Here is a 27578-nt window from a genome sequence, read left to right as displayed (position 1 = left end):
AAACACAAAATATACTTCTAAAGAGTGAACAATTCTCTTGTACTAAACAAACTATTCACCCCATACAAAAGTAATAAAGTTGGGTTTGAGAATTTAACATGATTAACACGAGTTAAGTTTTAACTTATTGGATGATAATAAACGTGTAAAACCGACTTCCTTCACAACAGTATTCATGTACTATTTGGACTTGTTTCCAGAGTCAAATAAATCCTTATCACCGGTTTTTGTGTTCTCACTACGCGTCTTGCTGGGGGCCCCGGTACGAGGCTAGTTAAGCATTCCACACACATAACAGTAACAGATAGCATAAGCATGTTACCTTTCTTGTCTCTAGATACCATTTCATCAGGGGCTTACAACGATAATATTAACGATTAGACCATTTACTTGTACAGGGTAATAAAATATGTTTACGAGTGACATAGAAACAAATGATTAGTTATTTCGCTCAGCACACCTAAGAACTCAGCTATTCACCAAAAACTGAACACAGCTATCGGTTCTGAACCGGTGATAGCACACCAGTTATAAAAGATAGAAGCTCACTGGCATAGAAATTGAGCAAATCAACAAATAACAGCGTACACTACTATTAATACTACTGTTCAACAACGCAATGTTGTTTCCAATTAGCCCTCTGGAAGATTACATCCAATTTCATTACAAAAATGGAAATTAGTGCTTGAAACGTTTGGGTATTTAAATTCTAACCAGCCATTTGAACCACTTTTTTATTCACAGGCAAAAGAAAAACACGATCGGATCAGAAGTACATTATTATATTTACTTATTAAAATAACTGAAAACATTCCAAAATATTGACCACAAAAAATGTATATTTCTTCAAATAAAAAAATTGTCAAAAAGAAAACAAACATATAATTCATCCCTGAGTAACATTTGACAGTCAATATATTGATTTTGCAAATTATATAAACACATCAGATTATTATGATTACGATTGCGGATGCCGTATTAATTAATGATTGATGAATAAATCAATCTTCTTCCACGATCTTGTTTTTTACTTTGCAACCACATAGTAGTCTCGTTTCCTTGCAGTAAGTAGCCAATAACAGTTTTACCAGTGTAGTAGTAATCAGTATTTAGTTCAAGTCACAACACTCACATAACCGTCTTGTTTCAAGTCATTACCCAAATATAGTACTATTAAGCACAACAAAAGGAGATGAATACATATTTAGAACTACACATATAAGCGAATAACATTGTTTTCCCTTAAATGGTCATATATATTAAGTGAAGAAATCTGAGCATATAAAAATGACTAGAATATGGAGTGAAAGGCAGTTAGTTGGTTAGCTAATCATATGACAGTTCTAATTGGACTGAATTTTCAAACAAAAGAGGACATTTCACTTTTTGGATTAGATTTTTTTATTTAGTAATAATTAGACCACGCATCATATCCATTGAATTGCCATCTGGATGTAACTTATGTCGAATCCCAGTACATATATCTTCTACTAATAGATAACCATAATTATCTAATCCAACTATGCGGTAGGTATTCGTATCAGTTGAATGCTGTTGATCAATTACGCCAGGGTTATTTTCACTCAACGTTGGATTGACGTAAAGTTGAACTTTTTGATTACTAGATAACAAAATACAGACGTGAAAATTTCATACGTTAATACCATAATATATAAAAGAATACTAACAATTTCTCTGTACGTATTTTTTTAATTTTACAGAAATAGAATGTTCAGTGCAATTAGTATATAGATTAGTGTGACTAAGTGTAACCACTGGTTGGAGATATGGAGTGACATAGATCAAGATAGGTTGAAATGACGCAGTTTCAAATTTATCGTATACTATTTTTCTTACCATTAACTCAGTCTTTCTTCACGAATCATAATGTTACATCTGACGTTGTTTATCAATTTACATGTGTGTAGTTATACATGCATAGGGATAAACCATCATGATTTGCAAATTAGGGTGTTTGAAAATGTACCAATCTACGTAGAATGCATGTATGCTAAAAGAGACTGATCAATGGGAAGATTCAAACAACCAATACAAAAATGAATTAAAGTTCATCCCACTACACAAGCTAGCGGCTTTATGGACTCTGGACCTAAGAAGATAACGCAATGGTATTTGATGCGAACGGTACCGGGTTTAAGTCCCGAAGTGAACATCAAATCTCGCGTGCAAGTATATTCAGCCGACGAGTCCTAAAAAGAACGAAACACACGTCCTGAATACCACTGCTAGTCAAGATTCTTCTCTGTTTATAATGTACCAAAATGGTTACAAAAACATAACCGGATGACCCAATAAGAGTAGATGATAAACATACTTAAAACAGGTCATAAGATTGAACTTAACTTAGATTTTTGATTTTGTACAAGTGTTCAAGTACGCATATCAAGGTTTCTTGAAGCCTTGACCATACGAAAATCTAAATCCACTCTATTTATTCAAAACTCGTTTGTTCTCACCCCAAAACCTAATCTAGTAGTGATGTTTTGTTATCCTGAGTGATGAGTTTTTAGTGAATTTGGTAAAAAGAATATTATTTGTCCATACGCCTATATTAATAATCATGTGAATTTTTAAACGGTTGGATACTGATAATAATCAAGTGCTCATTGGTAACTAGCTTAAAGATGAAACTCCTGAATTTCTAGTGAAAAGCCGTGACCAATGGAGTTTAGTCATATCGAGTGAAGCAGTTACTCACCGATGGCAATGAAAGATGGTAAAGGAATGTAGTGAATCGGTTGAATCTGGGCATGTACATGATTGCAGTTCACGATAATTGTCTAAAGGTCAGTTGTTCGTGTGCGAGACTAAACGTCCTGGGTTCGACCCCCTGTGGTGTTGTGGATCTGGACTTCCGAGAAGTCCCATACTAGGATAAAATAGCTGTTCAGGGCTTCCTGCTTTTCAATGGCTGTCTAACTAAGATCAGTACGTGATAGAAACTATGAAAATTGATGATTATAAGCAAACATATCAGATGCATAACAGTGTCATTTAGGCTTTCCATGTTACTGTTGCAGTGGTTTAATGAGTCAGGTTAATGATTAGTACGAGTAAACAACGAGGCACTAGCAATCCGTTAAACAACACAGTTTAGTTCAACAAGTTATCAACACAGAGAAAATAATTATAAGATAGAATTCAAATCACGAAACTAAGCCTAAGTAACGAAGTTATTTTTGTAATTTAAACAACTTCATTCGACTCGAAAATGCTTATTTTTAAACTGGAGTTAGTAAAAAGACTAAAAGGGGGAAAGTGGCTGTCAGAAAATCTGCAAACAGATCCACATGTAGCAATGAGGCCAGACATCAGAACTTTATGTGTAGTTAATTACTGATTCATATGGTGTATAAGTTTACTTCAACGTTAACTATACGGTTCATTGTAGAAGTGACATACCAGAATGTCATCTGGAGAAGTTGATTAGAAAAACACCCAACATTGCAAATCTCCAAACAAATTACTCTAGTCATCCTCTCAAATGAAAGTGGCAAGGACTGACCGACTGAATATGCGTTTACCAATTTACCCGCTGTTGCGGACCTAGGTATGTAGAATGTTTGTCAAGGCCACTTTTTGGTCGCATCCGGGAGCATCCAATAGTATAGGTCAAGCAAAGGGTTACATAAGCAAATTACATAATTGATTCTACCACACGTACTAAATACAAGTCATTCAACATTCAACTGATCACCTGATATCCTTTACAACATCCAGTCAGAGTTACCAAGAGGTGTGTGCTTGAACCTATTTTACAATGAGGACGTTTTGGCTATTCATAGTGTAAAAGTCGAGATTACGTGTACAAAAACAACTAGTTAGATCTCTTTCTTCACCAGAACCTCAGTTTCTAGTTTCGTTTAGTTTATTTGAATCATCTCTCTCATCTCTTACTCCTATGTTTATAAAATAATTCTAATTTACTATTACTATTATAATTATTATCATTACAAAGATTATTTCTATGCATATTTCTTGATTATCGTTCACAAATCATTGCAACTTAACGATACTCACTTTTCACCCTATCAGCCATATATTTCTCACGGTTCATAAACTTCCTCCTTCAATGATGTGTGAGGATAACAATCCTTTTCCAAATGTCCAATATATCTGCGATATCTCGCATTTTCAACTATGTTTCTGTTTATTTACTGTCGGGTTTGCAACAGAAAAGTGTAATTCCTACTAGGGACTTCGTTTCAGTGATCTAAAGTCATATATATGTCTTCCGTGAACATAATACTTGTAGTGCACCACAACTTGCAGGATCAAAAAGACAACTAAACAGAAAGTTAGAGCTTGAAATTAAATTTCCAGTGAAAATAATGCAATCACACCAGTACTCACTGACTAAATGAACGGAATAATGCTAGATGTTGAACTTTGAGAGACAGATTCATTATATATTAGCAGAAATGTGTCCCATTCCTAAACAAATATTTATTTTTAATGGTTAAGATCATGAGTCAGTTGAAGCTGGACCACCATGGAAAACCTGGAAGCACTGGACGGCCGTTTCGTCCTATTGTGAGACTCCTCAGCGGTGCGCATCCGCGACCTCGCCCCCTGAAAGATTCGGACCCAGGACCTACTGGTTTCGCGCGCGAGGACTTAACCACTAGACAGCTGAGCCGGCATCCAGCGGTGTTAATGTCTAACTTCAACTAATCCACAAAATTGAGCGACACATCCACCATTGCCTTCAGTGAGTTACTATCTCACAACAGACCTGGTTGAACTCCACTGGTCACTACTTCTCACTAGATTTCCAGGATATACTTATTTATTTAAAATGATGTATTCACATTTCACATAACAATTAATGAAATTCAAGCAGACATAATATATATACAACTGAAAATGAATACGCTGAAAAGGATTCCTTCCCGGAATAATTGTGTACATTTCAAATAAACCTTATTTGACAAATAACTTACGTATGAATCCAGCATTTCGTGTATAAGTGAAGCACCCATCCAAGATCATAATTTGAATTCGGATTATAAATCCTCGTGATTATTCTTTCAATGTAACTTACTACAAGTGAAATTAACTTGGCAATTGAAAATGTTGGTCTCTTATTACACGGATGAGATTTGATCAATACATGTTCTAAACATATCGTAGGTAGTTCATTGAATGCATTAATGCCACAGCCTAGAATTTAATTGTTTCAAGAAAAAAAGCTTTTAAAGAAAATAACCGTGATGTGAATTTTTCTAGTCTACAACAAATTAACCATAATATCTGTCCTATCAGCAATCATTCATTCTTGAGTATTTTTCTCTTCATTTTTGTGAGCAGGCTGAGGTACTCTGTTCAGGCGCCCAGACTGAAACAGGTGATTTCCTAAGTGGGCAACGCCCTGAAGCCTATGCACACTACTGGTTTGGAATCAGGGTTTTCCAACTCACTTAACTAAACCTTTCGAGTCCATCAATCAAGGTCTAAGCGCTGATCGACTACTTTACGTACTCTTACTTTGGTAAATAAACACCCCCATCTCATGAAGACAGTAAGCAAGACTTCCATAGCAGTCGCTATAAACGTATGACCTTAAGAGAGCACTCTGTGGGAAAGTGCAATATTTGGTTGCCTGAACCGTAGTAGGTAGAAGGGGGGATCAAAGCTGCAACTTTACGAATGCAGCCAAAAAGCTTTAATGACAGAGTGAGCGCATTATAACGGAATTTTAGTGAGTAAATGAAGCATACCTATTGACACGTAAAGTGGTCTAATCACCAAATAATTCTTTAGTTCATTTAAACCTGAGGATACAGTCATAGTGTGTATTACCATATCATTTTTTGGTAACTATTGAAAGCATCTAAATCCTTTACAAGCTTGAATAAAGAATAAAACAAAATACACTCTACCAATCAATAATTCCACGTGATTTGAATCAACTAAACGACAATGAACTAATACACCAGCCAATTTTCCAATAATATTTTGTTGCAAAAGCGTCGAACTGACATCTTGATTATTACACCAATTAATATTTTCGACAACATAAATATCGTTTGGCCATTTAATAAGGATTTTAGGTCCATGATATTGAAGATCCTGTCGAAAAGAAGTGTATCAAATTCAATACAATGAAAGCTAGCTATTAAAAAGACCTGTCATCAGTATAAAGAAGAATGACCGAATTTTCAGGTTGGAAGCAGTAGATAGTGGAGCCAACTAAATTAAGACTGATGCATTATTGATATTGAATGAAAACAGCGCATGATCAAAGCTACTCGGCTGCTGAACTGTATCCTGTGTTGCAAGACCTAAAGTCCTTTTATTTTATCCTGGGTGAGGTCGTGGATCTCAAACTGCAATGAAAAAGTTGTGCAGTGCTCTCTAGATTTCAATGGTTGCTGTTTCGCTGATGCTGATTTGTGATGAAACAATTTAATATTTCAGTGCAACCAAAGTATACACCACTAAATGTTAAGTCGAATAAAGTAATATATTATTGGTCAGTGAGCAAAGATAGATACAAAAATAAATTAAAGAGAATATTTTATAAGTAACTGATTCTACTCTATGTTAACTGCTTATAATTTGCGTCAACAAACTATTGCCTCATCTAATCTGGTTCTCATTTTTAGGCCAGACTTTAAGTAACTGAGTTTACACAATCTAGTGCCCTCCAGTCTAGTATTCAAGCTAATTATCTAACTCATTATCGAGTGATACAGTATCAAGTCATATTTCATAGAATTCAAACGTATTGTTCGTTCCCAAATGCCCTGGTACGGCCGAGAGTGGGGAGAGTCCGCTCTCCCCCTCGAAATACTCTCACACAGCCACGCGTATACAGCCTCTGCCAGGGAAGTCCTACTCATTGCCTTCTCGTGGCGGGGGTGTTGTTTACGAAAATGAGAGGACGAAAAGCGAATGTCTGGCGCTTTAACCGGATTCCAAACCAATGGTGTACATGGGCTCCAGTATCCTGCAGGAACAAATGGCGTATGAACAAATCGTCGGTCACCGGCTACCATGGGACTGCATCTCCTTACGATGCTCCACTGCCTTGTAGTTTGGACCTTTAGGTCAAAGGCTCGGGGTGTGGTCCCCTAAGATAACCACCTGCTTCGGTCTGGGCACCTGGGCAGTATCGCAGCCCACACGCAAATATGATGAACTGCCTATAATTATGGAAACTACTTTACTTGCTTCAACTAACAATCAAATGACTCAAATTATTATTATTATTATTATTATTATTATTATTTGCCACATTATTCACCCTCTTTTATACTTATACAGCGGTTCGTCTTTGGTGGAAATTCGACTGCATCTAAACGTTCTGGAGTCACTGTCCGGTTGAAAATTGTAGGTTACCACTGAATATGAGTACTGAAGCAGTTTTTCTGAAATCACGTGCAACATTCAAACTGGCTGCCTTCAACGTTCGCACACTTATGCAGGTTGGACAACAGATAGGGCTGGCTAAGTCTTTGGAAAGTCTTAATATCGATGTCTGTTGTCTATCCGAGACGCGTATTCAAGACTCTGGTGAAGTACTACAAATTCGCTCATCTGTCGCTTCGAAAAGCTTGTTTTACATGCACTTATCCGGGGACCCTGTGGCATCTTCATCTGGTTTTGCTGGCGTTGGTGTCGCACTAAGCGCTAGAGCTGAGGCAGCACTAATCGATTGGATCCCCATTAACAGTCGGTTATGTGCTGTTAGATTAGAAAGTTCCATCAAAGTGAGAAACCATGTCTTTTCGTCATCTCCGCCTATGCCCCGACAGATTGCAGCTCGGATGCAATCAAGGATGAGTTTTACCACCAGTTATCTGTTCTTCTCCAGAAAGTGCGTTCGACAGATATTGTAGTACTAGCCGGAGACTTGGATGCTCAGGTCGGGCGTCTGGGCACAGAAGAGAGTCGTTTAGGTGGCCGATGGGGACTCGTTGGTCGCAGGTCAGATAACGGGGACCGTCTACTGCCACTGTGCACAGACCACAACCTGTTTCTGGCTAGCACTAACTTTCGGCACAGTCATTGCCGATGTGCCACCTGGCGTCCTCCCTCTGCATCTCAAGCCTGGACTCAGATTGATCACATCGCGATCAGCTTCCGCTGGCGTGGTTGTGTACAAGACTGCCGCTCCTTTTGGAGTACCTATCTGGACTCCGACCATGCCTTGGTCTGCGCCAATCTTACCTTACTTTTCAGTGGACAACGAAGTGACCGCCACCAACGGATTGATGTTAGCAAGCTGGTTGCAACTTCTGTTGCTAGTAAGTATCGAACCGACCTAGTTTCTAGGCTAGCTACCATTCCACCGAAAAGTATAGATGAGCATTGGTTGCAATTGCATGACGCCATGAAAATGGCGGGTACAGTCAGTTGTGGGTTCGCGAAACGTCCCGCTTATAAGCACTGGGTTTCTCGGGCTCCTTACAACTCATTGAAGCCCATCCGTCTACTCCGGGTGACCGTGAGTTTGACCACAAACGAAGGCTGTTACGTAATGAAATCGGGAAAAGCTTGCGTAAGGACCGAGAAGCCTGGTGGTCGGAGCGTGCTAATGAGCTGGAAGCAGCAGCTGCATCTGGTAACTACCGGCAGCTCTTCCAACTCATCCGAGTCACTGGCAGCAAGAAGTCCGGTGTGAGTGAAACAATCTGCGAGGATGATGGGATGCCAATCACTAACATCCATCGACGTCTTGGACGATGGGCAGAATTTTTCGAAGGGCAGTTCAACTGGCCTGCTGCTCCGGCAACATCGGTCAGACTGTCCTGCCCTCCATGGCCGGTGACGACTGATCCACCAAACGAGGAGAAAGTCCGCAAGGAACTCCAACTCTTGAAGCGTTACAAATCACCGGACCCAGATGACTTACCTCCGGCTCTTTTTAAAGATGGTGGTGACTTTCTGACTAAGGAATTGACGACGTTGTTTACAAGTGTGTGGGAGTTAGAGAGTGTACCAACGTCATGGAATGAGTCGATAGTTGTCCCTATCTTTAAAAAGGGTTCACGTCGTTCCTGTAACAACTATCGGGGGATAAGTCTACTTCCGATTGCGTCCAAGCTATCGGCTTCCGTCATACTTCGTAGGTTGTTCAAAACCCGAGAAAGATTGACTCGCGAGGAGCAGGCTGGGTTTCGTTCTGGTCGAGGATATATTGATGATATCTTCACCCTCCGCCAAATGTTAGAACACAGCCATACTTTTCAAAGGCCAACAATCGTAGTGTTTCTTGACATCAGGGCTGTTCTCTGGGATTGTCTATTGAAGAAGGGTGTGCCTGAGAAGTTTATTAACATCCTAAAAGCCCTACATACAAACACCTCAGGCAGAGTGAGGGCATACAACCATCTCTCTCCATTGTTCCATCCGAGCAGTGGAGTTAGGCAGGGTTGCCCAGTCTCACCATTCCTCTTCAACTTTGCCATCGATGACACTCTGGAAGCAGCTCTGATGGATGTAAGTAATGGCGGTGTGGATCTGTTGCCTGGAGAAAGACTTCTCGACCTTGAGTATGCGGACGATATTGTCTTACTGTGCGATAATGCCCAAGCCATGCAATCCGCACTTAATCAGTTGGCAATCAGTGTCCGTAGGTATGGTATGCGCTTTGCACCTTCGAAGTGCAAAGTACTTCTACAAGACTGGCGGGATTCTAATCCTGTACTCACCCTGCATGGTGAGCAGACAGAAGTAGTCGAGAAGTTCGTGTATCTAGGTAGCTGCATAAGTGCTGGTGGGGGTGTGAGTGATGAGATCAATGCACATATAGTGAAAGCCAGAGCGGCTTATGCCAATCTGGGCCACCTTTGGCGCCTTCGTGATGTTAGTCTGGCTGTAAAAGATCGGATCTACAACGCGTCGGTGAGAGCAGTTTTGCTCTATGCTTGTGAAACCTGGCCTCTCCGAGTTGAGGATGTTAGAAGACTCTCTGTGTTCGATCATCGCTGTCTCCGAAGGATTGCTGACATCCAGTGGCAACACCATGTCCGTAATGCAGAGGTTCGGCATCGTGTGTTCGGGCACAGAGATGATAATGCAATCGATGTCAGCATCTTGAAACACCGACTTCGGTGGCTTGGACATGTTCTACGAATGTCGTCCCAGAGAATTCCACGTCGTGCATTATTTGCCGACTCTGGGACTGGTTGGAAAAAGCGGAGAGGTGGTCAGTGCATGACATAGTGTCGTGGTATAAAAGAAATCTGCAAAGGACTGGCTTCTGTCAGTCCTTCACGACTCCCTGGTTGGGGTCCGAGAGATGGTGCTACACAGTGGCTAGAGACGTTATCAGATATGGCTCAGAATAGAAGCCAGTGGCGATCCTGCTGTAACCTTCTTTTACTTTCTTCATAAAAAGTGGTTGTGTCTCCCTTACCTGAAAGATTTCTTCTGATTGTACCTTTCCGTTCCCTCGTTACTACCACACTACCTTACACCAATCTCTTCGTTATTGTTCTCTTTTTTTGCGCTCCTTAGTTTTTTTTTATTTCTCTTCGAATTCTCATTGTTTTGTGTGGCGCATATATATTGGCGCTCTCTTGTACCAATATTTATGTGTTTAAATAAAATAAATAAATAAATAATAAACGTATTGTTCACTGTCAAGTGCTTGGACAAATCTCTTTTGTTATATCAACAAACATGAATGAAAGTAAATTAGTAGAAGTCATCAGAGTCATGTAAATCAGTCAAGACTGTGGTCTGTGCCCGATGAACTTCAAGGAGAATAAAATTGGTTGAAATATAATACCGTAGATAATGATTAGTTTGTTCTTATAAGAAATCTGGAAATGCAATTTAGTAAGCAAATAAAGGTTGGTGGACTTTGAGAATTAAAAATGAAACCTAAAGCAAGAAATGAGGGTTTTGAACCAGTAGCCCAATGGGTGACAATCAGCAAATATTTGATCATTGACTAACTTTTTATTTTATTTAAACCAGTGTATTAAAAGCATCAACAACTTGCACAACTCCCCTTCTGATAGATAAATAAATAAATAACTGATGAAAAACTTTCAAACCATAGAAAAGAACTTACAACAAGAAATTCTTCATTGATATCACAAAAATTAGTATCACCTGAAATGATCTCTAAATGTTCAGCAATTAATTGTCTACAAGCCAAAACTACACTCAACGCTACAATATGTTGTACACAAGTCACACAATTCATAAACATTTGACTATTGGAAGTGGATAATGTTAAATGGAATGTAAATGCAGCTTGTCCAGCAGGACTAATCCACTTATTCTCTCCTCGACCTAATAATATGGGAAAACATACAGAATAGTATTCATCATAAGATAGTTACAGTTTAAAGATTATCTTTAAAACAAACTGATATAAGAAAGTCATTGAAAACCAGGCAGCGCAAGACAGCATTATTATCCTGATTTGTGACTTCATAATGGTGAGTACTTATGACTCAATCTAAGACAAGACTTAGGACTTTTAGATCCTACAGCGAATACGATTCTTTTAGATCAGTAAGTCTCAACCCAATACTGTCTAAGAGGTTCTAACGATTAATTGTCAAACACAAGACCTGAATTAGATCCCCAGAGGGGTCGAGAGTGTAAATTGTTGAGTTCAATACTAGGATGAAAAAGTTGCCCAGTGCTCTCTGAAACAGTGATTCAATGGTTAAAGCGTTCAGCTAGCAATGGAATTCAGGATGCATGTTTAGTCCTTTTTCAGACTTGTCAACTGAATAAATCTATACTCTAGTGTTGTTTCTAACAAAGAGATTCGAAACCAGTAATAAATAGGACGAAAATCACTTCCTGGATCCCACTGCTAAGTACAATCCATCTACTTTTATATAACATTGTAAAAAAATGACTGTATGGTGACAATCCTTTCAAGACGCACATACGCCAACAAAAACTAATCAAAATTTAGTTAGCAATATCAATAATATGATCATTTAAACCCCTTCTAGTAATGAAATAAACAATGGATTTAAGATATTACATAAGTAACTGAGAGAAGTAGGAACATTAGTAGATTTATATTAGTACTATAGTATGGATAAATAAACAGCTACAGGGTCAGAATAAGCTTGATTATATCAGTTTTTATAAACCGAGTATACATGCCAAAATTCATTGATCGAAATGAACTTTTAAAACCTTAACAATTTTTACCAGTATAGAGAGGATTGTGGAGATTGAAGAATATCCCCAGTTTAAGTCATGAATTGATCTTAGTTAGACCACCATTCAAAAATTAGAACCACTGTACGACTATTTTATTTAAGTATAGGGGAATCCTCATCAGTAAGCATTTACGAATCTGACACAGGACCTTAGGTCTTGAGCGCAAACGCAAATGGCATCCAGTGATGTGCAAGTATTACTAACTTACACCTATTATACCTCGTGGAGCGGCACAGGCTTCCCACCGAGATTCGCAAACAAACCAACCAAGTACTATTTATTCTTTTGATATCTGCCTTCGATTCCCGGCTCCGTAAGTTCCGTGATCTTCCTCTTTTCCTTTTGCCTCCAGGATTCCAAGTTAGGGCTTGCTTTGTGATACGGTTCGATGATTTCCGCAATGCATGTCCTATCCACTTCTAGAGTACATTCCAGCTGGAAACTGGTTTGTTCTCCCCCACAGTAGATTGTTACTGATAGTGTCTGGTCAACGGACATTAATTATCTTGCGTAGACAACTATTTATAAATACCTGGTGGTAGTTCTCCAAGTTTCAGCTCCGTACGGTAGAACTGTCTTGACATTCGTACTGAAGATTCTGAACTCGATGTTGGGTGACAGTTCTTTTGAGTTCCATGTGTCCTTCAATTGTAGGAATCCTACCTTGCTTTGGCGATCCGTGCTTTCTCATCTGCATCAGATCCTCCATGTTTATTGATGATGCTACTCAGGTACGTAAAATATTCCATCTCTTTCAGAGCCTCTCCATTAAGTGTGATTGGGTTGGTGCTCATTGTGTTGTATTTCAGGACCTTGTTTTTTCCCTTGTGTATGTTGAAGCCTACTGCTGCAGAGGCTGTTACTACACTAGCTGTCTTCACCTGTATTTATTGCTATGTACGGGATAGAAGAGCTAGGTCATCTGGGAAGCCTAAAAGGTTTAACTGCATCCAAGCTGTCCACTATATAACTTCGATGAATTCATGATATTAAGCAACCCTCACCCATCATCTGCAGTGGATAACAGTTGCACATTCGAAGTATTTGAACTACACTGGTAAAGGCTTCTCACTGGAACTTCAGGAGTAGTATCTTGAAGTTAGTCACTAGTGAGCACATAAGTATTACCAGTATAGGATTTGTGAAGATTATAGAATTTTTGTGAATGTATTATCATGAAAGCCTAACATACGTCTGAGTTCCATATTAATTAGACAAACTGATGTGTTCATGATAGTCACGCTAACTTAATAAAATGTACTTTTGAACACGCGCACAACACTTAATAGAAGTTAGAATGATGTTCTTGTAGTGATAAATTCAAGAATGAGGCATTCTATAGGCTGATACTATTAGAGAAGCTACCGAATTTCTCGCGCGAGATCAATCGTCCTGGGTTCGATCTATGGTGGGGGATCGTGAGTGAGCACTAATGAAGAGTCTCGTACTGGGAAGAAATAGTTGTCTATTGGTCCCAGTTGTTGTTGAGCATAGGTTGGTTCCTGATTTCAACAAAATTTAACAATCTCCACAACCCTGATACTGACAAATAGTTTTTTACATAACTAGATTTTTTTATGATAAAATATAAATATGTCAACATTGATACAGAAGCTTTTCTGTCACATTTATTTTAATTCAGTCAACTCCTTTTTAAATATTTTAATATCTTTGATTCTTATGGCAATTTTTATTGACTTATTGACTTTTTGCCAAAAACGGGTATTTTCTTGATCTATTTAATTAATATACAGCCTGTAAGTTAGTCACTGGATAACTTATACATACTTTTGACTAATGAAGGGTCCGCGTGATTCTTCTGACTAAATGGTTGAAAATTTGGGATAATATGGCTCGGAACCGACAAAGGCAGAGTAGTCTGCACTCACTCTATGTTTTACCTCAGATCTTGAGTTTTAAAGTTATTTTATGCTTCTTACTATGCGAATTTATCCCCTCTTCTCGAGTCATATTGTCTATGCTTAATCTTTTCTACTACTATCACTGATACTGTTACTATATATACTACTCTAGCATCTGCTTTGATAATTTAATTATACTGGAATGACACGTTGTGGAAAAAGTGGAACCGATGCATATACACGGAAAATTTTACTTTAACTATGACTGACTGGGATGGTATCGAAATCACTAACCAACCGTTAGACAATCATCTAAAACTGGAACCACTGAGGAGTTGTCTCGTCGCAATGTTAAACTACTCAGGAGTTAGCATTCACAAACCCTAGCCACTGATTATCGGTTCATGATCTCAGTATCAATCAGCAATCCTCACAACCTCACACTGAGATAGTATTGTATGTACTTACAGTATCAAGTTTTAATTATTTGATTTCCGTAAAATATCAAATAAATTATAAATAACAACATGATGATACATTGTTTACCTTTCCCTTTAGATTGAATATTAGAACATACCAGCAGACCAGAATTTGGATGGATTCGTTCAAAGAATCTAGAATACAAAATATATGTAGAGAAATACTTTCAAACACACAATCTTAGTAAATAGAGACAATTTAATGGAACAGCAAAAAATAAGTAACGACAGAATGAGAATACTTAATTATGGTGATGAAAATGTCATATTAGAGTATTTAGATAAGCATGAAGTGAAACCGTACTGCTAGAGATGACTTGGTGACTAAAATACTTTAAGTTCCGAAAGTTTGATGGTAGGTTCAAATCATCTGCCTACTTCACTTTAAACAATCAAGTAATACCACTGGTTTCTGCAAAAAGTGTGACTCGACACTGAGCACACAAACTAAGCTATAATCGCTTGGTTGTACCATTTATTACATTACAAAAAAAGTGAATATATGAGAGATAAATTCACTTGGTATTGTTTTGCTTGTATCTTCCCATTGATGTTTACAACTGAAATTGAGTAGTCTGTTATGACGCGATGGCGTTTGAAGCGAATGGTATTGGGTTCGAGTCCCAGAGTGAACATCAACTCGGAGATGCAAGCACATCCAGTTGACGAGTCCCAAATAGGAGGAAACGCGCGTCCTGGATTTCACTGCTAGCCACTATGCATCTTTGCTTATATGAGAGATAATTTTCTATATTTTTGAATCTATCATATGATTTATTGTAGGATAGTGTAGAAAAGTGTAGAAAATGGAGTATTAAGTACTTTTCATAACCTAAACGTAGTACAGTGTCGTCCAGCCTATAAGAATAGAATTTTTGAGGGTATGAAATTTGTTCGATTTACTCCTTCTGACCCCGTATTGAGAAGAGATGGCACTCCCATTGACCGTCTGCATCATGCTGCATTTGCGCTTCCCTCCAAGCTTGATGTAATGCACTGCAAATGTTTCAAAACTACTTGTTAGTGATAAGAGTTAAACTGATTTTGATTCGTTTAACACTTATCGATGCATGTTGAGGACATTCTGTGAGATTATTTGCTCCCCCCATACTGCACATCAATATAACACAATCTTCATTTATAAATGAAATAGTACGGGAGGATTGTTTAACCTGAGGAAGTACTCATTTGTCAGGATTCTCTCCAGGCAGCCTAACGCTCCAAGATATAACAATGACTACTAGATACATCTAGCTGGTGATTCCGTAGTAGAACAAAATGTGGGTCTTGGATTCCACTACTAGCCACAATCCACCTCTGCTTAGAATGCTTGAGACTTAATAGAAATATCGAGGCAATCCGCACATGTTGCATATATGCCAAAAATGACTGATCGATTATAGTACTAAACATCAATGAGAGGATTCAAACAATCAATACATATGAAAAGATTACAGGAATTTGGGGTGCTTTTCAGTGATCAGGTATAGATTTATGTACGCTGCTTAGAACATACGCTTCAGTGGGAACTAATAACACTAATCAGATTTAAAAACTGAAAAAGATAGAACGAATCTGATAAAATACAGAAATGATAGAAGTAATTGAACTGATAACTTATTCATGGAACTGACAGCCGAAGGTCAAGCGAATGAACTCCAGAAGGCAGCATTGGTTAATTCGACAATACGACAGGATTATATATGCCAATTTTTTGTTAAGAATATTTGACGAAGACGGTAAAGCTTAGTTACTCACCAGACAATCTATAACTAACCAAGAATAGAAACAATGATCACAAATGGATCAAAGACTTTTTACTGGTGCATGTAGTAGGACAATGTGGTTTGAATCTGTAACTCGGTGACTGAAAACCATGTATTTTACTCTAAAATTCATTACTTTATCTACGATGTTCCCATTTGATTCATGTCAGGATACCAGACAAAGTAAATCTTACTGTTGTCTTTATTCCATAAAATATATCTATTTTTCAAAGAATTATCATCAATGTTTTTAGGGACCTTCTAGGAGATTCTGTTAGCAGCTTATTCTATCGGTCACCAAATCACAACATAAACATTCATTAGCTGGACTTCGAAATGTCTTATCACTCATGAGACTTAGGTATTTAAGTTTCTTCCATGAGAATTCAAACATTATTATCAAAATGAAACACTTAGTTTAACCGATCATATAATTTTTTTGCATTTAACATCATATTTAAACTCCTACAAAAAGCCACTAAACTATGTTTGACATCATTTAAAGAACCCTCAATAAAAATTTACTATTATTTAGGTGAAGCACACGTACACTTTGTAAATCCATATATTTTACGGAGTTTTACAGTATATAATATAAAAGAAACGATAAAAGCAGTTATCTATAAAAAAAAATAATAAAACTTACTATCGACAATGAATGAACAATAAGAAATTTCACATTTTACATAACAGACTGATCTTAATTAGTAAACAATTGGAAACCAGGAAACACTGAACGGCTTTTTCGCAAGAATTCCGATAATCACCTCTCAAAACTAACCACCAGTGAGCCTATAGTTATGATTACTATGATGTATTTGTAAATATCGTTGGGTTTCATAGTTTACATTACGTATTGAACTTAAGCAACCAGTGAAACCAGGAACAATAGACTTACTGTTGACAGAAATCCCAACTAGATTCCATTGAGTTAGACCAAACAATCAATTTACCTAAATGTTCAGTATGGAGATTTGAAAAATAATCTATCCAGTTGAAACCCAATGGAAGATCAGATAGAGTAGAACAATAGGAAATCTCTTTTTTGCATTTCGTTGAAAATTCCGTAATGAGAAAATTAACGATCTTCTGAAATCGGAAGGTAAACAAATCATTGCAACCAAGACAACATTGAGAGTATAATGGGGAAAAACCAAACTAATTAGCTCCGTAATATCAAATGAATGTAGTTAGTCAATAACGATATAATGTATATGTTAAAAGAGATTGTTTATAGTGGACAAAAATTTGTTTCATTATGAGCATCACTGAACTGCAGGTGTACATCCAACTGGTGAGTTCCGAGTAGAACAAACGCGCGTTCAGGTTTTCACTGCTAGCCATAATCTATCCACGTTAAATGAACAAAATAGTTATAGTAAATGAGTAATATAATGAGTTGTGCATCGAGTGATAACGAGATATGTTTGAGTTTTCCTCAGAATTATAAAAAGCGATAGGATGAAGATATATCTACCAACGTTATAATCTAGCTCCTACCAAAAACACACAACTACGCATGCATTCATATAGTATGTATACTAAATTATACAGAGAAAAAAAGAATGCAATTCACTGTAGAATAAACAAAAAGCAATTTAACAAAATAATTTAAATCCAACCTTTTTCTCAGAGTCCGGTGTAAAACAATACAAAGTCTTTGAATCGGATAAATGAACTGAGGATAGGGAATTAGACAGTAGTTTATCATGTGTATTGTCTTCCAGATCAACACAAGGTACACACGGTATCCCAAGAAGGTTGAACGCATTTTCCAAACGTGTTGCTTCGATTTTCAAACAATCAATCTTAGGAAAAAAGATATATCATAAAAATGTAAGTTCATTTTAAGCTTTGAGTGTTAGCCTTCAAAAATCAAATTCTATCTTGTTAGTCTCTGATTTACGCTCATAACACCTGACTAAATTGTTATGCAAGGTGAGATCAAGGTTGAGCAGAAAAGTTACAATAATGGTTTACAAATTATGAGTACACGTAAGTTACCTAAATGATCAAAGCAAAGACATGTGGGATGATTTTGGGGAAACAAATAATTACCTTACAATATCCTATCCATACCAATATTTCTCACCTGTCATATGACCTTTTGATAACGTGTAAACTTGTTTGTTATATCAGGATTTTACCACAGTACCTTAATTCGATCAGATATTTTTAAGAAGTTCAGAAACCCAAAAACGACTAAAAGAAATTGTAAAATCAGATTTTAATTAACTTACACTGAGAATAGCAATTAATGGTTGATCCTTTTGAACTTCAACCTCCTTATCATTATTACGTTCCAGGCGATGATATCCACCAGTTAAAATCGAATCTTTATACATCCATTTCCAGTATGAATAATTGTTTTCAAACAGATTAGGAGATTCGTTTGAAAGTAAAGCATAATGAGCAAGACTCGATGAGGGGAAATTATTCACCTCTGTCGTATTTAAAATCAATAGAACACGCCCACCACTGGCTATGTATTCAGTTACCTACCAAGAGACAGACAAAAACACTGCAAATATTCTGCTGAATTGGGACCATGAGAAATAACAAGTAAAAGTATCCCCTTACAGTTAAAATCACGAACTAATCTTAGCTAGACCGCCATTAAGGCCTAACAACACTGGATGTTCTAGTATGGGACTCCTTACTAGTCTCCATCCACAATCCCGAAAGCGGGAATCGAACCCACGGCTTTCAGTCTCGTATGCTAACACCTAACCCCTAAACCGCTAGGCCGAGACCTAGAGGTGTTAATGTCTAACTTCAATCAATCCATAATTTTGAGCAACTCTTCGTCCATTACCTACGGTGGATAACTGTCTCACAACCTACATAGATTGAACTCCACTGGCCACGGATTCTCACTCGAAACCTAGAAGTCACGTCTCAAAGCTAGTCACTAGTGAGCACATGATTGTAATTAGTATGAGTAATTTGCGGAGAATGTAGTACTTTGACAGTTGATCTTAGATCGTTATAAGCATGAAGATATTAAATTTGGGTTTTATGTTCATTAGTTATTATCAGCTAGGGATATATGTAAACTCAAAGAAACTTGTTTTCTTTGAGATTTCAATTTAAATCATTCAAAGGTACAGTCGGCATATATTTACATTAAATAAAGATAAGTGTGAGAACAAGTTAATTTAATAAGTAACATGAAACACTTAAGTCTTTGAAGCACATAGATTATATGTAAAAGCTAGATTGTTTACCAAATAACTGAATATTTATTGGCGTCCTCTGTCTTCGGTTATTTATGGAGCGATAGACTTGAAGTTGATGCACTTAAATTTCAACGAATGAACCAGAAGTCCTAACCCTACTACACTCATTTTGGACTTAGGAGCTAAGTATTATTACTAGGATTCAAAAAGTGATTTGTAGACGAATAGATTAACTTTTATTTGGTTAGTGGGCTGCATGAATGTATACTTGTGGGACTGTGTACAAAAAGTATAGGTATAATTTAGTTACTTAAAGCTGTGAGATGAAAGATAGCTGGGACTAGCATCAGATACCGTGCGTGGTGTTCTGATAATCATTTAACTCAGTGGCGACTAACATTCATTCTTCATAAAAGTAAGATGCATATCATAATTGAATGAAACCCAAATTGGTCATTTTCTTAAATGTAGTATTATTAAGTAACACTCCATTCAAGTCATTTATCAATAATATGACCAGATAAAGTAGATCACCTTTTGAATTTGTCCCATTCACCGATCATCATCTACATAATCATGATGAACCAAATGCAATAGAAATTTGGGCTAGACTATAATTCATGGACGAATCAATCAGATTTAAGATAGCAGAGCTTAGATTTCGGCGCAAACTTCATACACTCATTTGGCTAAATACCATTTTGGCATTATAGCTTATGTCGGTTAGTGATGAAAACACTAAGTTTAATTCCTAACCCTAACGTTCAACTGTAAATCATAATCATAGTTCTACATATTAATATATAACCCTCATGTAACTCGGGTAAGTTGGTGTACATCCCAAGGTCATTTTAGAGTTGCTTGAAGGTCGTTCATAAATTATAGTCTCACCGAAATTTGATTAAATAGACCTAATAGTGGTCCAATCGCATGACAGACACGATCATGTGATTTCTACGGAACATGACACTATTTTCGATCTCACTGACGTAACGAACCAGAAAGACTGGTCGTTAAAGTGTTTTCCACTCACGCATATACTAATCAGCTTGAGATTTATTTAACCGACAACAAACTTTTGGACCAGCTGCGACAGTTCATGGGATTTAATTTACACGTCTAGAACACCTTTCCTTTCTTATACTTTATTATTTAACTAATTAATATTTACCTCTCGAATCATATGGACTATGTGTAATCTGTCCTATGACCACTTATACAATTACCACCTTTAATGCTGTTATCTCGGTATGCTGATATTGTGTGGCAACCTAAACCCATGCACATACATGTCGGGCTCTATGTTGAGCATGGCTAGATGATCTTTACATTTTAAAGTACGATATGGACTACTATGAGACTATGAGACTATCATAAGAAACTGAAACATTGCTAACGGTTTTCACCGTAATGCTTCGCACTTTTTCACTGAAAGAAAAACAGCTGACTATATTCATAATTCGATTTGATATTCAGACATGATAAGGTTATTTGTTAACAATTACTTTCTTAGAACATAGGATTGGTGTACGATACAATGTGAGACAAGCTTGGGAAAACACATTATTTGCATCTAGAAAATTACAGAGAATTATTTTTACGTCATTCTTGGGGGATAGCACAGAATCCTGAACAGATCATCAGAAATTACAGTGCCAGAAGTTGATGTTAGATATATATCGTTTCACTAAGAGACTTGATCGTTCAATCTAAGGAATTATGGTCGATGTTTATGAAACCTCTATTCCTGGTTATCAATGATGTATAACAGTTGAAAAGACAGTAATAAATGTTGCAGTTTACAAGTAAGCACAATCAAGACCTACTTTTAATCAAAAGTAAATCTTATTGTTAATTAAAGGCATAAAAGAAAATATACCAGTCACCAATGGCTTTATTTTTAAGCATATTTCAAATAACATTTTAAGTCACAATGTTGCATCATACTTAAGACTACTCAGAAAAACAGAGATGGGACAGCAGAGACTAAATCAAAATAGGTAACCATTCTAGAGAAATACGTAGACAAAAGTTATCTACTCTATCTCTTTTATTCCGGTCCTAGTGATTTTAAGTATTGATTAGAATGGAATCCGCTAAAATATCATCGCTAGAATGTGTCTACATCATCGAAGCCAGTATTACAACTGGTGGAGTCTAGGTCTATTGGGTGAGATAGTCATCACCAATCGCAATGAATGACCATAACGTTATATCTCAAACTGATTAAAATTGAGAACGCTAATTATTGGATTTTAAAGGAGTAGTCTAAGAATCAAGAGCCTACAGTGAAGTTCGAAAGTTTCCAGTTCGACTCCTGGTGGGGTTTCGAATATAACTTGAAAATCTGTTTCGGTTGTGTTCTTGTATTTGAAGTGTACTCTTTGGTAGTCCTAGCTCCTCTGGTCTGTACATTTAACTTACAACCAGTCCATTAATTTCAGTTTCTTACATCTCACGAGACAAGCCCTCATACGTAAGCACTAAACGTCACACAATGTCTAGTTTATAAAGTAAACAGATGAACCTTCATGTAATTGCTAAGCGACGTAGAAACTTTATCGGCCACAATACAGTGAGAGTCGAAATATGACTTATTAATATAAATTTTATGTTAGTAGTAAAGATTCCAGGAGTCTCAGTAGACATACTGAGGGATGATAAGTTAGTCAGACAACGTAGGACGTGAGACGAAGATGTGACATTTGAAAGGTTATGAAACTGTTGTCATATGGATCGGAAGAATTAGAGTAACCAGATATAAGCTATGTAGCCAGCAACATTATATTTGACATAATGGATGTGTTGATGAGGTGTTAAAGATCGAGGTAAAATAGTTGACTGATATATCTTCTGTGGCAATTTATCATACATACATAATTATAACTACACTTCATTCTAAAGCAACAGTTTTGTAACGATAATTATGGTTGATTATTAATATAGAAAAAACTAGATCTTAGTGGGTAAGATATTTACACACACACGAGAAAACATTTTCGGAGATGAAAAAATATAGTACTTTGAAAGCAAATTGACACTTACGATCGTGAGGTCTTTTTGAAAGTCTACCGAATGAGGTACATCCTCAATAAATAATGAAGATTCAAGAACCACCAACAGCTTCCCAGAGGTAATCCATAATTCAGCCAAAAATTGCTTCCTTGGGAGAGGATACAATAAAGCAGTATCTGGTACAACTATATCTTGCATCTTTTTAACCAATTTCTGATAAACAGTAGAAACAGGAGTGGAAAGAACTTCTCCAGGTGACAAAACATAGTAAATATTAATCAAACTTATACGATTAGTTATCGATAAAGATTTTTTAAAAACATCATTTAATTGTCTGGAAAATTTGGATAAACAAAGAATGCTCCAAGTATTGGTCATCTAAATCTAAAACATGAAATATTTTTGAGAATCACCATAGAATACTGAGAAATTTAATAGATATAAAAGGGTACAGGCAGAAACAATGTAGGAGGACCTGATAGTCATGTATCGATAAAACATATCACACTTCCCCTACTCATATCAAGACGAGATAGAAAACAAAGAAGATGCAACCGATAGCAGAAAAGAACTGAGAGTAGAGAACAAAGGAGAACGTTGAAAGCATAGACGAACTGAAAAGGAACGTCACACACCACCAAGTGTTTACTACCAAACACAGATAATCAGTTTTATTTTATTTTAACAAATAGACATTGGTACATGGAGGCACCAAATACATATGCGCCACACAAACCTCACTTGACATGTGTGAGGGCTGTGATATTGTCCGGGTGCCCAAACCGAAGCAGGTTTAACGACGAAAACATCAAACATTTGAGATTAGGATCATAACTTAGAATTGAAATATTGTCAGAAAAAATTAAATGTGGAGCTCGGTAATTTACTGTAATGTTTAGTGCAGTTAAATCAACTAACATTATAGATTGTATACATGGATTTATTTACTGACTAATTTATACTAACACCGCTTAGTTCAATATATTCATATTAACTTACCAGATAAGCAAATCATAAATAATTTAGTGTAATTTTTATTCAGTGGTTGAAGCTGTAGAGGATCTATTGTCTATGCATAAATAAATCTTCATTAACATTTTTGCCTTCTTCCTTATATCGAGCAATACCAGTCCCTGTCCACCATACAAGGTAAAGTAAACCGTTGCGTCCAGTCATAATAAAAAGCCACACCAGCATTTTGGCAAGACACAACAGGTATACACAAGCTAAACAAAAAACTTATTCCCTACATCAAGTCAAAGCATAAACGCTATTCCTAAGACCGTCATTAATAAGTGTCAGTACATCCTATGTATTTAATCTACTGTCGACTTTTTGTTTTACTTACCTCTGTTCTAGATTCTTTCACAAACGCTGCTCATTCAGCTCCCCTAGCAAACAATCTACCTTCAGAGTAAACGTTAACCTGCCAAAGGCTGAACGTTATATTTAGCTTCGGAGGTACCAATAACAGTGGATCACAGAAATTATGAACACTTGATACTATGTAGAATGACTACAGGACTCTGTTTTGCTGAGTAAGCTATCAATCCTTGAGGCCGCTTTGGGTCACATGGCAAGTAAATTATGAATATTCTTGTTGCAGAAAATATCTACGTTAGATCATTTTACCTATATTCCACTGTCTGAAGAATGAAACAGCATGATGAGCAGTGGTTAGTAGACTGACGTTCAGTAACCCAGTGTCATAACTAGGATACATTAAACGATTGTTTTTCTTCTCATCTGACGATCCATAAGAGTTCACTGCACAATTGCTGTTAAGCGGCTAGCATATTTTTGGGGATCCTATTGACTACTTATAAAAGTTATATCAACTACCTGGTCAAGCTTTTATCCGAAAAGAAAGCACACCACGGTGAGATGATGAACTCACAGTTTGTGGAAAGACTATTACCAGGTTACTTCAGATTCCATCTGCTTAGAATACCTAATCTGAATACAGTTTGAGCATGAAGACAAGTTTTCAACAAAGATCCATCCAGTAGCTTTCAAGTATGAGATGATAGTTTACTGACCATGAACTCACTAACCATTCCCTGCCGTACTGTCTGGCCGTCTAAACATAATAAAGTATAGCCGAAATGTACTGGTGGTGAAGTTTTTCAGAAAAAAAGGGCATTCATAATTTTTGAAATGTGCTTCAAAGTAGTTTCTAGGATCAGGGGCTTTCGCAGTGACAGAGTTATCGGCAACCAGTTTATCTAGTAATAGTGGCAGTTTATCATATTTTTCAGATGCATAGGTACTGGGTCCTTCGACATCAAATGTAACAAGTGTTGCCATTGTTCATTGTGGATTTGTTAAAGGCCTGAAACAGCGCAGTAAACAGTGATTACTAACGAACCATAAAAGAACACAAAGCGAGAGAATGGAAGGTTTGTATTCTAAAGTCGAATAACGCGGTACATTCAGAAGAATGCATTTTGCAAATTATAGTTTTTGTGTCATCTTATAATTTTACTTTACGCAGGGCTTGGTTTTCCACAACACTAACTCTCTATCACTCTGCAGTGGAAAGAATATATTTGCATTAACGCCATTAAATGAAGTAGTATCAAAAATTACATAGATGTGCCGGTTTGTGTTTAGCATGAAGGAGTGTGAAGAGTAGAATGTGTGAGACGAAAGCGAATGACAATAATTACCAAAAACACAAATGTAAAATGAAGACAATCTGATAATCGAAACTAAAAGTTGACAGCATAAGGTTTCGAATGAGTTACACAAACCCTGATTCAATGCCATATACCAGAATTAACTGTTGTAAATCAAAGGAACTACAACTAAAAGACCGTTATAATTATGTGAAATGAAGAATTATTAAATCTCGCCAAAAGTAAGCAAATAAATCTTGCTACATCTATTGATACTAATAACGCGTAACTAGCCAGCAAAAGCTAGCTGCATAGTGAGTTAAATCAATTTAACAAAAAGTGTGTACACGAGCAAATATGGAATTATTCAAATGTAAGAAATTACTTAAAGTACAAACAAGTTAAATGAAGAATACACGCTTTCATTACAAATGTACATGAATTATGGTGCCCACAATTTGAAATGGGAATTATGTTGAGAAATTGGTATTTTACAAAATCAAAATGACTCACTAAATTGATTGTCACTTTTCTTTACCGATTCGACTTGGAGCGAGACTATAATTTGTGGATGAGCCAAACACAAAATAACAGGTTTTGGATTTTGATGTGAACTTTATTCATCCATCTGGCTAGATAATGTCCAGTCATTTACCTGATGTCAGTTCGTGATGAAAACTCTAAATCTAGTTCTTAACCTTAATCACAATTTTAATCCCTTAAACTCCTTTATAACTGCCATCTGGTCCTAGTTAACAGGTGAATATTCTCAGGGTCACTTCATCGTCGCTGAAAGGTCGTGTATAAATTAGTCTCATCCTACTTGGATGAAACAGTTAGTATGAGTGGATTTGACAATGTTTCTAAAAATGAAATTACAAACGCTGGTCCACAGATGACTGAACGTCGTGTTTATCGACAATCTAGTTATTACCCTGACATTCTGCACTTAAATGCTCTGGTAAGACCGAAGGGCAGTGTCAGCTCTCCCGCTCAAAATGCTCTCACATGGTCACACGTATACAGCTGTTGCCAAGGAAGTCCTACTCACTGCCTTCTCGCGGCGAGGGTGTTTTCTCACGAAATTGATATGACAATAAGCGAATGTCCGGCTCTTTAATGGGTTCGGTGGATATGGAGGATCCACCTAGGGGAGTTGAAAAACTCTGAATCCAAACCACTGGTGCACGTGGGCTCCAGTATCCTGAGGGAACAAGTGGCGTATGAACCTATTGTTGGTCACCGACTACCATGGAACTGCATCTCCTGACGTTGCTCCACTGCCTCGTGGATTAGATCTGGAGGCCAAAGGCTCGGTACGTAGCCCTCTAAGAAAATCATCTGATTCGGTTTGCGCTTTCGGGCAGTATTCCAGCCCTCGCACAAATCAAATGATTTATGTGACGCATATATATTTAGTGCCTTCTTGTACCAATGATTATGTTTAAATAAATAAATCCTAACATCCAGGTATTATAATTATTCCACTTTATTTATAACATGTTCAGTAAAAATGGTACTAACGATAACCGAAAAATCAGTCACAATAAATATATCAGTTTCTAGCAATGAGCTTTCATCATCGAAGTCGATTCATTAAGAATGTCAACAACAATTGTGACAGAACAAACTTGTATACTACTTTTAACAAACAGGTGATGTCAATAAATTCTCACACAAAACTTGGCAGAAGTAATGCCAAGTAAAGATGCTAGCATTCTCAACTATTGCAAATATAAGACGTCTCGTAACAATTTCAAACTCAATCGTGATGATGAAGCCAATAATTAATGTAAGATCAGGGTAGTATTACAGTTTACGAATGACTATTCTTTACGCCATATGGGGATTGCGTCTAGCTATAAAACATTTTCTGATGACAAAAAGTACAATTGAAATCCCATACATATAACGGACTTCCACACACGCTGCGATCGACCTTTAAACCTCCCCCATTTTATCGCCACGACCTTGAACAGATTATGTAACGGCGGGCATTTTGTTTCTGCAGCGCGATTTTCAGCCGTTAAAATATTTGTATAGTCTATTGATGTCCGAAAACCACTAAAGTCTTTGCTAACAACATAAATGTATTTTTGTTCTTCAGGCGTAAGTCTCAGCTTAAATGCTACTTTTTAACATTTTCTAAATGCTGAGATCACCAGTTTTACTGTATTTTTTAATCTGGTTCAAGGTTGTGGGGAGCTTGGCGGGTTTTGAACTGGCTTCGTCTTCCGTTAATGTTTATTACATATTGTAAAAGATTTAAAAATCTTGCGGAAGGATACTATACTGAAGGAATTAAATTCAAATGTGATGTGAAAATATATTGAATAGGAGACGTTTTATCTCGAGACACTCAGCAGGAGAATTGTGAGAACATACTTTCATCATAATGTACTCAGAATATCGATCTGTCGTATTCAGTCTAAGCCATTTGATTTCACATTATGCTGATTTATGCGATAACAGACGACGTCAATTTTGT

The 27578-nt window shown here is 36.9% G+C and overlaps 1 protein-coding gene across 2 annotated transcripts; it reads right to left on the bottom strand.

Annotated features, from left to right (window-relative positions):
* Positions 1-499: 499 nt before the first annotated feature.
* MS3_00002752 (uncharacterized protein) lies at positions 500-27071 on the bottom strand. 2 transcript variants are annotated; one of them, XM_035733581.2, is made up of 10 exons: positions 26997-27043; positions 22503-22856; positions 18519-18776; positions 17901-18086; positions 17177-17367; positions 14580-14647; positions 11051-11274; positions 5904-6093; positions 4965-5184; positions 500-1621 (listed from the first exon to the last, which is right to left on the bottom strand). In XM_035733581.2, the coding sequence occupies exons 2-10, from the start codon at positions 22848-22850 to the stop codon at positions 1402-1404; spliced, it is 1905 nt and encodes a 634-aa protein (XP_035588913.1). In that variant the 5' UTR covers positions 22851-22856; positions 26997-27043; the 3' UTR covers positions 500-1401. The 2 variants fall into 2 exon arrangements, with proteins under 2 accessions (XP_035588913.1, XP_051070362.1); XM_051210377.1 differs by having other exon boundaries at positions 16925-17367; positions 22503-27071.
* Between the last annotated feature and the right edge of the window lie 507 nt (positions 27072-27578).

This window comes from Schistosoma haematobium, chromosome ZW (genome assembly GCF_000699445.3).
Source record: "Schistosoma haematobium chromosome ZW, whole genome shotgun sequence".
Lineage (NCBI taxonomy): Eukaryota > Metazoa > Platyhelminthes > Trematoda > Strigeidida > Schistosomatidae > Schistosoma > Schistosoma haematobium.
Note: the sequence above shows the minus strand (reverse complement) of the source record. Positions and strands in the feature narration are given on the sequence as shown.

Excerpts from the sequence above, each read along its gene's own strand:
- MS3_00002752 (XM_035733581.2), bottom strand. The coding sequence starts at position 22,850 with ATGACCAATACTTGGAGCATTCTTTGTTTATCCAAATTTTCCAGACAA. Across the intron at positions 18,777-22,502 it reads TTCAAAAAGACCTCACGATC|GTAACTGAATACATAGCCAG; the intron begins GTAAGTGTCAAT and ends GTCTCTTGGTAG. Across the intron at positions 18,087-18,518 it reads CATTAATTGCTATTCTCAGT|ATTGATTGTTTGAAAATCGA; the intron begins GTAAGTTAATTA and ends TTTTTTCCTAAG.